Source organism: Macaca nemestrina, chromosome 4, assembly GCF_043159975.1.
Source record: "Macaca nemestrina isolate mMacNem1 chromosome 4, mMacNem.hap1, whole genome shotgun sequence".
Classification (NCBI taxonomy): Eukaryota; Metazoa; Chordata; class Mammalia; order Primates; family Cercopithecidae; genus Macaca; species Macaca nemestrina.
The window spans coordinates 88,069,564-88,089,068 of NC_092128.1; the positions used below are offsets into that span (position 1 = coordinate 88,069,564).

The 19,505-nt window shown below is 34.7% G+C and overlaps 1 protein-coding gene across 1 annotated transcript in view; it reads left to right on the top strand.

The window, feature by feature from the left end:
* The window catches only part of LOC105475637 (aryl hydrocarbon receptor), a 44,708-nt gene that overhangs the window by 6,694 nt on the left and 18,509 nt on the right, over nucleotides 1-19,505 (top strand). Inside the window, exons 2-3 of the mRNA XM_011731063.3 lie at nucleotides 4,668-4,855; nucleotides 18,072-18,178. Coding sequence (XP_011729365.2) covers nucleotides 4,668-4,855; nucleotides 18,072-18,178 — 295 coding nt within the window. The remainder of the gene's footprint in view (nucleotides 1-4,667; nucleotides 4,856-18,071; nucleotides 18,179-19,505) is intronic.

Genomic DNA, 19,505 nt, shown 5'->3' on the forward strand with positions numbered 1-19,505 from the left:
CCCCTCCATTACATTAAGTATGTAGTTTATGATTGTAAATATTTGAAATTTATATTCAGAGATAAATACGGATGCACTGAAGCTGGGGGAAGGAAATGAAGAATGAATGGGGTTAAGAGTTGGGCTTTATTGGGTGTAGGTAGTATGGTAGGGGGATTTTATTGAGGAATACTTCAGATTTCCTAGCTGTTGGATGGAGAGTAACACCATAGTTAGTGCTGAGAAGTGGGTGCCCAACTCCTGGGGAATGTGAATGGAAGGGCAGTCAGGTACAGGTACTGGAAATAAAGATAAACAAGTTATGGGTAAGTAGACCAAAGCAGTAAGAGTAGATTAAATCACCCTGAGGAAAAATCCGATAGAGCAAACTCAGTACTGTAAGAGGTAATCTCTTGTTAAAAAATGTCATTTTAATCTCATAGGATTACTGAAACCATATCTTTGCATGTCATTTTGAGGTTTTATAACAAATATTATATAAAACAGTTATATTTATGATTAAACTTGTTTAATTTTTTCAGCTTTACTTCAAACACTGGCTACAAATGATGAACCTTATAGACATTTTTGATGGAGATCTTAAAAGACTTTCAAGATAGCATTCAAACTGGCATTGGGCATACTGTTGGGTCTGTTACCGCCATCAGTTAAGGCTTGCAGGGCTTCTAAACAGAAGCGTGGCATGCAGTCAGCTAGAGTCTTGATTTCATAACAATTTTGGTTATAGATTGGGACAAGATTTTTGAGGTAAAGGTTTCAAAAAATAATAAGTTGCTCCTTTGCCTGACCAACATCATACGGTCTATTTCAGGAGATATTTGAACTCTAGAGCTCCCAAATCCAATCTTACAGGGATGTTTATTTATATTTCAAACAGCCTTTTCCTTAAATAATGGTTAGCAGTGTCCTTTGGTATTGATTCGAAGACAATACAAAAGTAAAAATATTAGCATAATCCAAGTCAAGTGTAGTTAATGTAAGATTACTTTCTATTTTTAATTGTTCTGTATATCTTCAAGATGTATGGATAGATATTAAATATTTTCACAAAATCTGTACATTTCTCACAAAATCAGTGAAAAAGTGGGTCAAATGCATTACCTTTGTTAGCTTTAACAATCTGGCATTTTAAAAGCTTCAAATCCAGTACATTTGAATTGTTAAGTTCAGTAGGTACTTCTCAGCCCTGACCTTAATTCCTCTGTGTATTTGACTTTCTTCTATGACCTCCAAAATATTCTACCCTGGTTTTTTTCCTGTCTATCATTTCTCCTCTGTGTCTACACCTCTTCCATAGCCCTATACCTAAGTGTTGGTATTACTGAGGTCTGTCCTCAAGTCACTTTTTCCTTTTCTGGTACAGCTCTCATTAGGAAATGTAGTTGTTTTTCCAAGCTACAAATCGCAGAACCATTTGCAACCTCTCCTCACTCAATGGTTTCCTCTTCCTTACTTCCTATACCGAGTTAGTTTAGTTCAGTGAACATTTGAGTCTGGCTTAAATCTCTCTTCAAGCCAGTCCTTTCCTAACCTCACTGTCACTGCCTTTGGTCAGGTTGTAATCATTTCTTTTCTTGGCACTTTTGGTCAGCAAACATTAATTGAGAATCCACTCTGTGTCAAGCACTATGCTAGGCATTAAGGATACAAAAATGATTCAAGCTTATGTAGAAATAAGGGTGTTAGGCAAACAAGCATAAGCAATTAGGTTACTTGACAATGGAAATTTGCTCTCATATTAAATACTTTATAAGACACGTAGTAATACATTAGAAATGTAGACAATTTTGCATTATGAAAAGCAAGCCTCAGAAGCTAGTGTGAGGTTGAATATTGTAAAGAGCCAGCACAAGATAGGCAGCAGTACCACAAGAAGGGATACCTTTATGTTACTATTGGTTTTCCCTATATCATAGCATCTTGCCTTGTTTCAGTGTTTGTGTTACTTTCTTCTCTCCAGTGTTTCATAATCATTACTGGAAAGCTACCAAGAGTGCAGGACTGGATTATATACACATTTTCTATTTATGTGAAGTTGTTTTTATGGAATATTCCTTAATGGAAGCATTGTATAAGGCATTTGTATAAGAAGTCAAATGGGGCAGAGTTGCTAATCCATTGTGAGGTTGGTCAGGGAGGACTTCATGAAAGTGATGTACTTGAGCGGGGACTTGAACCGGATGGAACATAACAAGGAGGTTGTATGAAAGCACCAAACCACATGTTGTAACTGTAAGTAATTTCTTAGCTCTGGGGTAGAATAGACAAAAATGGCTTTGACTAGAATAAATGAAGCCAGAGGGGTAGATGAAGCTAGAAAGATCATGAAGGATTTTGCGTGCCAAGCTAAGGAACATGGACAGTTCAGAGCTACTGAAGGATTTTAATCAGAGGAGTGACATAGTCAGATTTATGTTTTAGAAAGAAGTTTCTGGCATCCCAGAATCCTAACTTCAGCGAACCCTGCCCTGCTTTCTGTATTCTCTATCACCAGAGTCAGCTTGGTAAAACACAGGCTAATCTTGTAAATCCCAGCTCAACACTTAAGAACAGATGCCTAAGTCCGATTTTCTACTGTTACTTTGCTATCTCCTCTATCTTGAACATTTTTGCATCAGACACCCACATGGCTCACTTTGTTTTACTCATGTCTGTGCTGAAACATCTCATCAGAGAGACATTCCTAGGCTGTCCAAACCAGCATCACCTCTGTCACCCCTTAGTTTCTTACTTTGCTTTATTTTTCTTCTTAGCACTCACCCGCCCTAAAAGTTGTATGTTTATTTGTTTATTTGTTTATTTCTCCATCCTCCACCTAGGATGTAAGCTCCATAACAACAGGAGCTTTTGTATATTTTGTTCACCTGTAAGTGTTCTGTACTGGGCACTTGATAGGTGTTCAATATTTGTTGAAAGAATGTGGCCCCAACCACCTTTCTTCATTTCTCTCTTTCTCCCTGTGTTTCTCCCTTCAGATGGGGGAATTCTCACAGTTCACCAATGCTTAGTTATGCCTCCTCCTGAAATCCTGTCCCTCCCTCAAGATCCATCTCAGATACCACCTTTTCTGTAAAATCTTTTTTCAAGCAGTTCCTGCTTCTGCTTAGCTCCCATAGCACTTTTTGAATATTTAGGAGAAAAGTGTTTACCTGGGCTGTCCAGGATGTGAAGGATATAAATAAATACTTGTTAGCAGTTATTAATTAACCAGTAGAGAATTACACAATGAGGTACACAAGCATTATAGGCAAAGTTTGAAATTCAGTTGGTTAAGTGGAGAAATGCAGTAATTAGGTGTGACTCGAAATTTGTTTATAAATGCAGTATCGTTAGGGGAAGATAGCTAGGGGAACCATCACCCATTTCTATTATATACACAGTTGTACATACAATCTGGAGATGGTATCTGTCAATACATACATACACACACACACACACATACGCACATCATTTTACCGATGTATTACCTTTTTTGTAGAAATATTTACTTTTCATCTTCTTTCTGCCTAAAGTATTACTTCTCCACATACATCATTGAAAAGAAATTATCTAGAAATGTTTCGATTGGGTCATATTAATAGCACTATGCCCAGGCCAATTTCTCCTTTCTAAAAGCTGATATAATTCCATTTGAATTGTCAAAAATGTCTTTGTCATAAGAAAATGCTGGATAATGACTTTTCTGGCTAACAGGAAGGTATAGAGGTATAAGGTATAAATTAATTTGGTTTTCCAATTCAGCATGGGTATCTGATGATCCTTAAATTCACTTTAAGTGATTAATGTCTGCTGTGAAATCCTGGCTAGGGTCTTTGTGTGAAGTTGTTCCACTTCTCATTTCTGAACTCATGTTCCTCTTTGACCCATGAGTGTCTTTCTTCTCAGGTGAATATCATGCTAAATTGTTTAGGGTTTCATTGAATTTTCTAATTGAGACACAAGCTATGAAAGCTAATAATTAAGTAGAATTATTGTCTACATGTAAAAGCAAAAATTGCCAGTAATCACCATTAACCTCTAATATTTGCCAACAAGAAATGTAAATAGCAAAAGTCAAATTTATTCTTCTTTTAATATTTGAGGACCACATTAGATGGCTAGAGGACCATCTGCAGGTGCCAGAGGGGCTTTGGGACATTATCTCTAATGAGTTGAAAGTAAATAAATACAGGAAGCTGGTGATATGAAGATACATACTTTATTTAGGGTTGTCCCTGTTTATTGACAACATCAATGATGCTGAGATGCTTCCTGTGGAAGATAGCAAAAGGAGTATGGTTTTCATATAATTCATCACAAATATCTTTTTTTTTTTTTTTTTTTTTTTTTTTTTTTTACCAAACAATGGCTAATGCATTTGAGAGGGGGAAACAAATCCCAGTAGATCTGTTAATTGGGAATCACTATACTACAAATGCATGAAGTATAAGCAAACATTTTCCTATGATGAGTTCATAAGCTTTTTAATGAAATATTAGGAAGAATTTAACCCATTCCCTTGTTTTTCTTAAGATGCGAAAGGAAGATTTTAGAAAGATTTATGTAAACTTTAAGTAGACTTTAAAAGTTTGTTGTGTTAGAGAAATATTTGAAATGTTATAATGCAATACAAATTTTTGCTTTATATTTTTTAAAGGATTTTTTATGATATTTTGTTTGTTTTTCAGAGTAAAGCCAATCCCGGCTGAAGGAATCAAGTCAAATCCTTCCAAGCGGCATAGAGACCGACTTAATACAGAGTTGGACCGTTTGGCTAGCCTGCTGCCTTTCCCACAAGATGTAATTAATAAGTTGGACAAACTTTCAGTTCTTAGGCTCAGTGTCAGTTACCTGAGAGCCAAGAGCTTCTTTGATGGTAAGACAGAAGGTTTAATTTGTCTATGATAACTTATAAAAAATACTTGTATTAAATATAGCTGTTTCTGTGTTAATAACTATAAAAATTAGCTATATTTGGAAAATTTATTGCTGTATAGTAAAACTTCAGTGGCAAAGCCAGATTTAGAAGTCTTTATTTATTTGTTTATTTATTTATTTTGAGAGAGAGTCTCACTCTGTTGCCCAGGCTGGAGTGCAGTGGTGTGATCTCAGCTCGCTGCAAGCTCTGCCTCCCAGGTTCACACACATTCTCCTGCCTCAGCCTCCCAAGTAGCTGGAACTACAGGTGCCCACCACCACGCCCAGCTAATTTTTTGTATTTTTAGTAGAGATGGGGTTTCACCATTTTAGCCAGGATGGTCTCGATTTCCTGACTTCGTGATCTGCCCGCTCTGGCCTCCCAAAGTGCTGGAATTACAGGCGTGAGCCGTGCCCGGCTGCCAGATTTATGAGTCTTAAAATCAATTTTCCAGTTCTATTCACCCAACAGATGCAACCACTGAAATGATGCATGGTATCATTCTTTGAAAATCATGTATTTAGAAGTTACGCTCAAATTGATTATGTCCAATTCCAGTTTCCCTTCTACTTCAATATTTAGAAGTCTGTCTTTTAAAAATAGAAATAAAAAAAGGATAAAACACCATCTTGCTAGATTTTCTGTGTTTTCATAGATATCTCATTTTATTTATCCCTCCAAAGTTATGTATATTTCTAATCTTTTTTTTTTTTTTTTTCTGAGGTGGACTTTCACTCTTGTTGCCCAGGCTGGAGTGCAATGGCACAATCTTGGCTCACTGCAACCTCCAACTCCCGGGTTCAAGCGATTCTCCTGCCTCAGCCTCCCGAGTAGCTGGGATTACAGGCACCCACCACCACGCCCGGCTAATTTTTTGTATTTTTATTAGAGACGGGGGTTCGCTCTGTTGGCCAGGCTGCTCTCAAACTCCTGACCTCAGGTGATCTGCCCATCTCAGCCTCCCAAAGTGCTGGGATTACAGGTGTAAGCCACTGTACCTGGCCTATTTCTAATCTTTTACATTAATTGTAGACTGACTGCAAGATATATAATTAAAACATGTTTTTCACTAGAAAGAATATTTGAAAGAGTCAATAGAATTTCATTCATTATCTGTTGTGTCACTGAAAACTGTCATTAACCAAACTAGGTAGCATCCCTATAGCTCAGTTTCCTCAGCAGTAAAGGTTAGGATTTTGAGCTAGGTGGCTGGATGATATTTGTTAGCTTTAAATTGCAATGGAAGTTTTTGTTTGCAAATGATGTTTCAGTGTATTTTCTCATGTAAAATTTATTTATGATTTCTCTTTTATCTGTCTAGAAGGCAGAAATAGATTTTTTTAAGGAAATGGTCTTTTTAAAATGTTGTATAATTTTACTAACCATAGCAAGTTAATGGTAAAATCTCAGTGGGCTATGTCAGTTAGTGCTTCTCATACATTAATGTGCTTACAAATCATATAGGAATCTTAAGATGCAGATTCTTATTCAGTAGCTTTAGGTGTGTCCCTAGATTTTGCTTGTCTAACAAGCTTCGAGATTATGCTGATCCTGCTATTCTGGGTCACTAGGAAGTGCCTAGACAACATGTTTATTGATATTTGAATTGGTAATTTGTGTTTAGAATACTGCAACAGTTAATTTCCCTTTAGATTTATGTTTACATAATGTGATGTGTTTAGTCTGAGCATCTTTTTATTTATTTGCTTGCTTGCTTGCCTGCCTGTCTGTGTTCTTTCTTTTGGACAAAAGCTATTTAGTTTAACAGTTGTGGTCTGGGCAATATACAGATTTGAGGATAGTGATTTCAGGAAAGATTATGTATTTCAAAGTTTCATAGTACACAAATTTTCTCTGACCTATATAAAAAGCGTTTGAATTTTCAGTTGCCTCTATACCAAACCCTTCATCTTGGGAGAAGAGTTATGAAGTATTCAGTGATGTGTCTGTAAGTATGTGTTTATTAGCTGTAGTCATTTAGCTGATATAGTTGGAACTAGAACTCAGGTTTCTAGATTCCTTATGTTGTTTTTCCTGACCAAATAATACCTATATTTTTCTCTGGCAACCGTTGCATAGCAAAGCACTAAGGATTTTTTCCTAGATCTGTGGTTCTTAAAAGTGTAGTACCCAGACAGGCAGCAACAGCATCACTTGGGAACTTGCCAGAAATGCTAATTATTGGGTCCAACCGTAGACCTATGTAATCTAAGGTGTAGGACCCTTGGTGGTAGGGCTAGATGCATGTTGAAGTTTAGGAGCCACTGCTGTAGATTGTAACTTCAGGCCTCCTCCCAGCTTCACGGAAGGAATGCTGTCCTAATCCGTAGCATTTACTCACATGCTGTGCTTAGTGCTTGACCATGTGGTGGCGTTCTATGATGTATAAGACGTGGTTGCCACCCTTAGAGACTCTGGAGTCTAGAAGCCAAGGAGGCATTATTCCCTGACTCTGGTAAAGGTTTATTGACTTGAGTCATTTTACCTTTCCATTTCTTGTTCCTTTATAATGGGGAATCCAATTATATATGTTAAAAAGAAAAAAAATGTGTAGGTTTTTCTTCTGTTTAGAAATAGTATGTGTGTATCTAGGCAGATACATACAAATGTGTGTATGAACACACATAAACAGATATATTTCTATATTTAATGTCTATATTATGTATGTGTGTTCATGTATATATACACACAAACACATACATGATTGGCTATTAGTCAATGCCTCCAGTAAAGGAGATCTCAGAGTCTATCTTATAAAGAATGCCATAGTTTAACACAGGGTTCATCATGAAATTGTTAAAAACTTTTTCTCAGTTCTTCATTAATGAGTTTGTCTATTTTTTATTCTGGTTGAGTGTATTTGACAGTAGGATCTTATTACCTATTTGCATGATTCCTTCATCAACTACGTTATCTTTAACGTTTCTTTTCAAACTGCATTGCGCGTAAGAATTACCTAGAAAGTTTTGTAAAATGCAAATTTGAAGGCATGCCCCTGCTGATAACAAGTAAGTTCTATGTAAAACCCAAGAATCAGTATTTTAACAAGCATGTTACGGAGTCTGAGGCAGTGATTTAGCCTAGCCTTGATTATGCCCTAAACAAGTTAATTTTTTTTTCTTTGCCTTCAGAATGACAAATGCAAACATACAAAATTTAAAGAAGTCTGTAAATATTTTTGCTTGGATTTTAGTGATGTACATTCAGCCTAAGCAGTTTCTTAGATTGTTTGATACAGAAACATACAGTTAGATGGAAAATGAAAATTATCAGGTTTTTTTTTAATGCCCAAATTTCCTCCAGACTACCAGTGGTCTGGAAAGGCAATGCAACATTTCAGAGCACACAGAGAATGAAATTATAAGGGTAACTCTTATTAACTGAAAAAATGGTAGATGCAAACGAAGAGACTTGAAACAGGCTAACAATGATTAGGATTTTTGTGTGCAGTTGGACCCACTCTCCCACTATTAGGGAAACAGTATAGCGAAGCGAAGGGAAGCTCAAAGTGAATAACAGGATGCAAACAGGGGGTGTGTAAATTCCTGCGGAAAGAACAATATAAACGAGTAATCATACAATCTGGTTAGAAAGGAAACTCAAGTTTTACTGTAACAATAGATATTTTTCCAAGAAAATACATCTATTTATTGCAAGTTTAAATAATCCAACTTGGATGGATCTTCTTAAAGTTTGGAACCATGACTGTACTGCTGCTGCTGTCTGAAAAGCAACACTGAAGTTTTAAGTATGATATTAATATTTATCCATTTCTAATTAATTAAAACATTTTAAAATATAATTTAATTTAAAAATACTTGAACAAGGCTTAGTAATTTTTCAGTTATTATAAAGTTGAAAATAGTTTATTTGACATGATTTAAGCATTACATTTAAATATATTATCTCTGAGATGGAGGGTATTTTAAAAATTTAAATAACTTAATGATTACAATCAATAGTAGTTTATTAATAGAGACTAGGATTTAGGTGGTTACAATCTAATCTTTGAAACTGGTTGATGTGAAGAGAAAGGATTGTTTCCTCCCATATTATGTCTCTCAGAATTGTTAAACAGTGTACACTGGGTTTGTTGACCAATCTAATCAGCATCGTAATGTTTCATTCTTAATTTCAACATATATTTAATACAATTTTTAATGAGATTTCCTTACTATTTTTTTTGAAAGGCCCATTATTATGTAAATATTTTGTTCAAATTATTCTGTTTTTATACAGCTACCCCAAAATTAAGAATCTGGGAATGACTGCTCTCTCTTTTCTGTTTACATGCAAACACCTAATGAGCCTGACAAAATGGAGCTTAGGGATCTGAGTATCTGGTTTCAAAGTCTTGCATTTGCAGCTGTCATAGAGAATAGTATTCTTCTAGTTATTTTCAAAACAAGGTAATGTTAGGGAAAATCTAAGTCTTGAATCATTATACATGCTTAAAATAATCACCATTTTATAAAAATGTAGAATTATTTACATGTTAAAATATTTTACACTCATTAAGCCTAAAAATGCTGTGGGAAGAGAGGATGATAGTTATATTATGTGATGATCTAACATTTATTTGACCCCATTGTTTATCATGGATCTTTCTTGACTTTATTTTAAATTAAAAATTACAAGTGCTCTGTTCTTGGTCTTCCTTTTGCAGATGCTTTAACAGTTCATTCCCAGTTCATTAGGTTTTCGAAAGAGAGCTATTGTGTTTATTCATCTTCAGCTTGTGCATTTCTCCGAATTTCAGTTGTTTTGGTATCTCTCTGGACCGGAACATTATTCTTGAAAAACAAGTATATGTACATGTGTATATGCAAAGAATAAGCTTGAACAAGCAGTAAAAATGAATGTTTTATAAAATCTAATAGATTTGTATGTCTGCTTTTTCATTCATGAGAATTCTATAATTTCATCTGCTTTGCTATAATTTTAAAATTCGCGTATGTCAAGTAATTTACCAGTTTCAGTATCATAGTGTCATAGCACATGTTATTTCTTAATTCTAGTACTATCCGAAATAGGTTTGCTTGCATAACAGTTTAGCACATTGGAAATCACCAAATAAAGTATTTGTTGAATTTGATTTGCCCATGGCATTACCCATCTTACATGGTGATTTAACTGTTGTCTTTTTTCCTAATTCACATTTTTAGAACATGAAACTCTTAATTACAATATTCATAATAACTTTCATAGGTAAAACTATATAAATCTCAGTTCTTTTACAATTTTAATTTAGGGACTTTATACAATAATTATAAATACAAAGAATAATAGTGCGTTCTTATTGAATGAATATACAAATCCTGGCTCTATTTAATATTGTGACCTCTTTGGTTCAGGAATTTAATCTCTCTTTTCCTCAGATACCCCAATTTAAAGTGTAAGATTTTTTGGATTATATGAATAAACCTAATATGATAGAACTTTATATACGATACTTTTATCTCTGCTTTTGTTTACTTTGACAAGTATTTTGAAGAACACAGTGACAAATATCTGAGATTCAAACAATCTAAACTCATTGCATCATTTATTATGTATTGTGCTGCTTTCCTGTCTCTTTTAAATTTACTGATTTAATGGGTTTCTCTTTGATCATTACCTAGTCCTGCATGACTCTAGAATCCTTGCTTATTTGGCCATGAACAGGTCTAGTTAGTCATGAATTTTTTTCTTTTTAGGGAGACTACCATTGGGCTAACATTAAAATCACCAACTTTCAGCAATTTTCCTTTTTTAGAAAATTTTCAAATACAGACATTTAAATTTCTGTAGTTAAATCTTAGGATATTTCGTGAGGGTTTGTGCTCTGGTTAATGGAAACGTACACCTTCATGTTATAGTGGTTTAGAAAATGTATTCACATATATTATTACATTAAAGTCTGTGAAGAAATATTTAGTTAGTAATATTTATGGATTATTTTTAAATCTTGCTCTTTGACAGACTTTTGACTTTTTGATCAATGAATTTTAATGGGTAACTCAAATTCGTTTATTTGCTCATGGCTGGATATTTAGATTTTAGAGTCATTATATCGTCAGAATAACATTTTAAGCCATGAAAGTGAATAAAATATTCCAGGGGGAGAGCATGTAGAATAAGAGAAAAAGTACGAAAGATAAGATGTTTTAAGGATGAGCAGGGGTGGTAAAAAGTGAAATCTGTGGAGTATGAAAATATGCTAAGGTGATAATGAGTTGACTTCAAGATACCTTCATTTGATGTGTTCTTAAATTGGAGAGCCAGAGAGAAAACTGTACATGAAAGTGTAAACATGAAATGAAAGTGTGTACAGAAAAATAGTAACACTAGAGAAGGTGATTTCTGTTCCTTGTTTGTCCATAGAGGCCAAAAAGCCATTCAGTTGTTAGTAGTGGGAGATTAAGAGGAAGACAAAATGTCTGGGCTCCATGGCTCATGCCTGTAATCTGAGCATTTTGAGAGGCCGAAGCAGGAGGACTGCTTGAATCCAGGAGTTCGAAAGCATCCAGGACAACATAGTGAGACCTTGTCTCTACAAGAAATAAAAAATTAGCTGGGCTTGGTGGTGCACTTCTGTATCCCAGTTACTTGTAACGCTGAGGTGGGAAGATCTCTTGAGCCCAGGATGTCAAGGCTGCATTGAGCCGCGATCATGCCACTGACCTTCAGGAGTGAGACTGTCTCACACACACCCACAAAAGACAGAGACAAGTAGTCTAATGGGATTGGTTGACATAAAGAACCTTAATGAATTGTACATACTGAATTCTTCAGGTATTTTCCAGCCTGAAATTTTCCCACACAATTGTCATTTTTACAGAACGTTCTGTTGTCAGTTGGATTTTTTTATCGTGTCTAGTTTCTGTGTTATGGAGACATTTCATCTCTTTATCTCAGCATGGTAGAGGGAGATTGTGTTTTGTGATGAAAGCACTGACAGGCAGGAGCTGTGGATGCTAGTTCAATTAACTAATCTTGTGTTGTTTGATAGATTTTAACCTCACTGTTCCACAGGGTCTTCATCTTCTCAGCATGTTTGATAATGATGCTTGCTTGCCCTGATGTGTTAGGTTTGTAGTAAATTAATCCTAAAAATGAGAGATCTGTGAAAAAAAATTTATAATTAAAATTGTTACTGTTATGGAAATCATAGTTATTTCCTGCAGAATCCTGATATTTCACTTATTTTAATGGAGAATTTTCTTTTCTTTTTTATAATATGCATAAGGGCCTTTACAGACCTGGTATTAATATCAATTGAGAATCCCTTTGTTTAGTTAATTTCATATTTTTGATTTAGATATGGAAATTTGTTAATAAACTGTTTTTCCCCTTTTTGATATAATACATAATAATTTACTTACATATACTGTTTTCTTTTATCGAAAGTGGCACATACTCAAATCTAGATGCTTGGAAAAGCTTGCTTTGGTGAGGATACAAAATTTGGGCATTGTATGCTACTTGGTATAATGGGATACATGTCAAATTTTGTGTTATTGCGCTATGTCTTAGTCTTAGGTGCTTCAGTTTTTGTGTTTGTAAAATTGTTATTATTTCCCAAAGACATTCACAATAGTAACTGTGCTTAACAGCATGGAATGATAATTTTAAGAAGTATGAGGGAATTCAATCCAGAACATACGGGAGTTATTTTCTAAATCCTGAGGTTCTAACTCTCTGTTTCTCAAAGAGTGACACCTCATTCTCAGCATCACTGGGGAATTTGTTACCTGTGCAAACTGTAGAGCCCTATCCTAGACCTAATGAATCAGAAATTCTAGAGATGTGGCTAAGCATTATATTTGAAGCCTTCCAGGTGATTCTAATGTCTGTGAAAGTTTAAGAATCACTGTTCTCACTGAGTGTTTACATTACATTACTAAAAATGCAATTTGAATACTACTCTTGTATATATGAAAAGCTAAGTGCAACTCATTCCCCACTGAAAAGGTCAATTAACTGCTCTTGTTGGTTCCATTAATGCAGAGATTTGTCATATAGTTATAGAGGAATTGTATAAAACTGAGCGCGGACCAATGAGTAACTGGAAGAATGTATAATCTTCGGAAGTCAATTTTCATGTAAGAGTTTGGATAGAACAAACTTTTAAGGACTTTTTGAGATGGAAAATGGAATTTCCTAGATTTGCTAAAAAAGACAGTAACTCTAGTTTCTCAACCTGCAATCAATCATAAATATGTAAACTAACATTTGCATTTAAAAAAACTGAATATTCTTCCATTCTAGAATGATGATTAGAAATTTGTAGGCAGAAAAGCAGTAGTCTATCAGTATAATTAGAAGGTACTAGACTATGTAAGACCTAATCTCTGTTTCCTAGGAATTTAGAATATAACATAGTTTTCTTTAGTTTCTTCCCTCCTTCCCTCAAAAGAATGCTTCTTTTACAAAAGAAGCAGTGTATTGGAGTGAAACATGTATGTTTTACCAGTAGGTATGTAGAAGAAGCTCCTTTTAGGTACACTTAATATATTATTTGGAAATATCCATGATACCAGACTAAACTAAACTGGGAATGTTTCTTAAATTTAAGAAATACTGCATTACTTAACCCTTTCTAATTTATAAAAGTTTATGTGGTTGGTTGAATTTTATAAGTCATAGCATTGCTCTCCTTTATGTTTATGTCAATATGGAAATGGAATTGAATTTTCCCTGCCAAAGTAGTAAAGAGGATGGTAAATATTATGAAATATATTGAATTTATAGCAGCAGTTAGGGACTATAAGTCTTGCTTTCCCTGGCAAGACTTTTATCCTGTCATCTATTTAAATGCAAACTATAATAACAAGATACAAAATACAGTTTACCACTATTCAGTATTCCTCCTGAATTTTTTTTTCCTTGACCAATTCAAAGCATGTGATATGAAGGGATTTGGCTTTTAGGGAGCAGTGGAAATCTGAGCTTAGATGTCTAAGGAAGGAAAGTACCATATTAGGAAACATGGATATGGTTAAATGCATGTGGGAATAAAACGAGTCATCTGCAGTATGGCCATTTGATAATGCTGTGATGTATTTGCACTCTAAATTCCATCATTTTTTAGATTAAATTCTTATTTGTATTGTATGACTCCTTCATAGATTTTTCAATGAGGAAATAGTGGAAATATTTTGGTGGTTTACTATCTTAACATTCTACTGAATGTTCAGAGTTTGATTCTCCCACTTTGGGAAGTGGTACATATCCTCACTGATGGGGAGGACTTTAACAAATGCCCATTACGGTACAGCAGCTACTTCCCAGCTGGTGACTTATTTTCAGATATGACATTTTGTTTCTATAGATTGTCGTAAATTTAATTCCAGTGGTGTAATGTTTAAAGTGTCATTATGCATATAATTTATGTAACAATTTACAATTTTGAAGTATAGTTGACCCGTGAACAATGTATTAATAATAACATGAGCAGCCGATTAATGTGTATTTTGTATATGTATTATATACTGTATTCTTAAAGTAGGCTAAAAGAAAATGTTATTAAGAAAATCATAAGGAAGAGAAAATATATTTACTATTCATTAAGTGGAATGGATTATCATACAGGTCTTCATCCTCGTTGTCTTCATGTTGAGTAGGCTGAGGAGGGGTTGGTCTTGCTGGCTTGGGAGTGGCAGAAGCATGTCAGTGGACTTGCATAGTTCAAACCCATGTTGTTCCAGGGTCAGCTGTACTTTCAAATGTGTCGTATAGTTATCATAGCAATCCTATTAGATACTTATTACTGCTCTCCACTTAAAGCTGATAAAATACTCAGTTGCCTCCTCAGGGGCACTTTAATTGTAAGTTTCTCATCATGGTTTGAGGGTGTATATACTCAGCATAGACTTCGTTACCTCTGTCCTTGATTGTCAGTGATTGATCTCAGGTATTACCCTGGTATTCTACATGTTATTTTAGTCTTCACAAGAATTTGTCTCAAGAGGTAGCATTGTCCTCATTTAAAGATGAGGAAACTAAAGGTCAAACATGGTTAGCATAGTGGGCAGTGGTTAATAATAGCTCACACACTGAGGTCTGGCTACCTGAGTTTTTGTCTAAGCTCTGCCGCTTAAATCTCTATGACCCTGGGAACATTTTCTCAACCTCCCTAAGTCTCAGCTTCCTAATATATTGAAAGAACAATATCAGTCTCATAGAACTATTATGAAGATTAAATAGGATATAATATGTGGAAAGTGCTAGGTGTACAGCGTGTGCCCAGTATCACATATGATTACTAAGTAAAGTCACTCCGATGGTAGGAAGCAGCTCTTGAGATAGTGTCTCAATGTCACTTTCTTACTCATTGCTTGCTTTCTAATCACCGCGAGAATTATATACCTGAAAATGAGTAGTGTTGATAGAGCTTCTAGTAATTTTAATAAGTTAGAGGTAGTAGGCATGAGAGCAAGAAATAGAAGAAAAACTTCATGCAGGGGTAGAAATTACATAGTTTAGGCTGAGAGGCCATGGCATAAAATTAGTTTCCTAAAAAAGCACAGCAGTGTTTTTTAAATGATTTTAAAAGTCCACCCTTCTCGGACTCATCTTTGCACAATATTTACTTAAATGATTTACCAATGATTAACCTTAAACACAAGAGCAACAGAAATATTTACATATTTGTTTTTGGTAGAAACCTCCAGTAATCATTCCCACAAATGAACTTGTCACTTTTCCTACTTATGTAGTAGTTATACATATTAAATATCATTCTTCCAGCATTTGGAATTATAAGCATTGTTGTTTAGAAAGAATTTGTTCTTTTTATTTTTTTCTCTACTTCAAGTTCCTGTAATACTTTAATTAAACCCTATTCTGGTACTTAGTATTTTTTGACATTGTTTTCTAGTTATTTCCACAGCTTATATGCCCTACTTAAAGACATGATCTGACTCTAGTGTCTAATTACATTGGCTAATACCCTCAGTGCAAGCCCAAGAACACATTATAAATTACTCTGAGATGAATGGTCTCTCTCATTGCTTAGTCGTCTTCTCAGCGATCAAGTAGTTATCTCTTAATATTTATGTTTTTCTACTGCCAATGACTCTAGGTGGAAGTAATACCAATTGTGTTGATTAAATATTAATTTTAAGAGATTTCCAGCGATAATTTAGATATATAAAATCTGACACTGTTATTGTCCATTTTTAGGCTTATTTCATAATATAAGGGTTTGGTTTTGTTGTTTTCTTTTTAAAAGCAAGTATTACTGATGCTTGGTCTAACTCTTAAATTGTGCTTCATACCAGAGCTTTTAGAAAAGTAACAGAATATAGTTGACTCTGACATTGTATGGTTTTGTGCATTCAAGCAAATGTGGCCATTAGTAAGCAAGCAACAACATAACTTACAGAACAGAAAGGGAGAAAAGGCCATTCTCTCTTCTACCATTCTCTCTCTGTACAGATTAAACATTTCCTTTGGTCTTGATGAACTGTTAGGTCAGTTTGCCTCACTGTTTTTTGGCCTAAGGAAATCTGTTCTCTGGCCTTTTGAAGTTATATTCAGAGACTGTGCTTTTGGCTGTTTCTTGCAAAGAGATATGTTTTAACTTCTGCAAAGGCAAGAACTTGGCATGAGATTCTGGTGTGACACGTTCACTGATGATTTACCAGAAAATACACTGCAAACATGAAAGACTGCAGACAGGTTTTATATGTGGTACTCTGCTCAAACTGAGAGAAAGTCTAGTTATTAGTAAATCTCCAGTTTTTTCACTGAGCTGGATGATTTAGTCACATAAACATACGGTGAAGTATGTCTTAAGAGGACTGCCAGAGTCAGTTTTATTTAATGGTTTCTCTTATTCAAATATCACAGGTTAAAAAAAGGTCAGAATACTTTTAGATACTTTAGAAAGTCTCTAAAAGATTATACTTTATAACCAGGGAATCCATAAGCTCTGAGAAATATTTCTAGTAATTAAAGCTACTGTTTGTTGAACTACTATTGATCTGCTGTGTGTCAGAAACTTTACATATATTCTCATTACTCTTCACAACAGCCCTGCAAGATGTGCTTAAAAAATTTTTTTTAATTACCACCTCACATATTAGGAGACAGGCTCAAATAACTCCCACTTTTAGTAAATGTCAAAGGTAAGATTTGAGCCCAATTCTAACAGTTACCAATATCCACATGCTTTTAAGTGAGATAATATTTGAAAGTGCTTGGCAAAATGTTTAAGTAAGTGGTAGCTATTATTATTTCTATTCAGCTGTGCTTCCTCCCATACTATAAATATATACACACACACACACACACACACACACACACACAGAGTGAGGGAAAAAAAAAGAAGAAATAGCATTATAACATGCCACCTCCAATAGTAAGCATCCTATCATGCCATCAGACTTTCCTTCACATATGTAATTCACAAGCAGTTAGAAGATATAATAGAGAAGCCACTCTACAGCCGACAAGATGTAATACCTAGGAGTAAATATAAAAATGCCTGTGCACATCTTTTTTGTAGACAACTTTAAAACATTCTAGCAGGACAAAATATAGACTTAAATGGAAAAAAATGTGTGTTCTTGTATAGAATGATTCAAGATTATAAAGACATTAATTCTCCATGAGTTAATTTATAAATTTAACATGAACCTATTAAATAATAACAGTAATTAACAGTTTTTACCCAAATGCTGGACAAGAAGATTCCACACATCAGAAATACATCTCAGTAGGTGCATAGTTGCTTTTGTTCTCCTCACCACCACCAGTTCCCTGATATTTAGATAAATATATAAAAAGTTGGAGTCATTTTTATAGGTTACATTATGGAGAACTTTAATCTCCTAAGAAAGGAGGTGGGAGTGGAGAGGAGTGTTTATAACACTATTGTGCAATTCTTTGAAACTCCTCAGTTTTGTGACAAAAGTCATATTGTGAACTCATCAACAATTTTTAACAATCTGTCAGCTGACAACTACTAAGTCCTTCAGTTTTGTTACTAGCATAGAATAAGGAACTACCCACTGGCAACAGGATTACTTACCTAGTATTTATTATTTACCTTGTATTACCCAATTACTAAAAATACCAGTAGATGCCAGTATTTCAAGGTGTCTTTGTTTGGTGTTCAGAAGTTTTCTATTATAGCTCTTTACTTTTGCTTACTTTTAAAATCATTATTTTTCCCTTTTTTGCATAGTTGCATTAAAATCCTCCCCTGCTGAAAGAAATGGAGGCCAGGAGAACTGTAGAGCAGCAAATTTCAGAGAAGGCCTGAACTTACAAGAAGGAGAATTCTTATTACAGGTAAATTTTCATAAATATAGTTTCTTACACTAAGGACAGTTGTAAATGGAAAATGAATTAATAAGTGTTTTAATAATTCCCAGTTTATTTGGGATTCACTCAATGTTTTTTGTCAGTTTCATCTGAACTGCAATAGTGAATGATGCTTAATACATGAAAAAATGGAATTATAGTCATGCATCGTATAATGACGTTTCAGTTAACAACAGACCACATATACGACAGTGGTCCCGTAAGATTACACCATATTTTTTACTGTAATTTTTCTAGTTTAGATATGTTTAGATACAAAAATGCTTGCCATGTGTTAAAATTGCCTACAGTATTCCGTATAGTAACATGCTGTACAGGTCCGTAACCTTGGAACAATAAGTTACATTGTATAGCGTAAGTGTATAGTAGAGTATACCATCTAGGTTTGTGTAAGTATACTCTGATGTTCGGGTGATGATGAAAATCACCTAACCACATATGTCGCTGTTAAGTAATACATGACTGTATATGAAGGAGATTAGTTAGAGGACTGGTCCACCCCTTCTGTTGTATTAATATTTCTTCAAACAGAAAGAACTCCTAGAGTATTTTAAAGGTTCTAATTTAAGATGTTGAATTTATATATACTTTTTATGGAATGTATCTCTATTAAAATTGTTAAATGTGGCCGGGCACAGTGGCTCACGCCTGTAATCCCAGCACTTTGGGAGGCCAAGGCGGGCGGATCACGAGGTCAGCAGATCAAGACCATCCTGGCTAAGGTGGTGAAACCCCATCTCCACTAAAAACACACACAAAAAAAATTAGCCAGGTGTGGTGGCTGGTGCCTGTAGTCCTAGCTACTTAGGAGGCTGAGGCAGGAGAATGCCGTGAACCCTGGAGGCAGAGCTTGCAGTGAGCCGAGATTGTGCCACTGCACTCCAGCCTGGGCGACTCAGCCTGGGCAACAGAGCCAGACTCTGTCTAAAAAAAAAAATTGTTAAATGCATTTCTCAGTTTAACATACTTCTTAACCCAAATTTCATTTTGTCAATATATTATAACTTACATTTTATTTTAGCAACTGTTTGTGACTTATTCACATACTAAAGATTTTCTCAACGGTAGTCCCTATTTTTATACTTCAGAATTTAGTTTCTAATTTGCCTGTGAAAGCATTTTGAATCTTTTTTTACTCTTTTTTTTTTTTTAGAATTGATGCCATGATTGATTCTCACTTAAAATTCTCAGATAATTTTTTTTTTGAAAAAAGATAGAATAAAGATGTGTGCCATGTGTGCTATCACAACTATGTGATCATTTTCAGTTTCACCCACTAAACTGACTAGAAAAA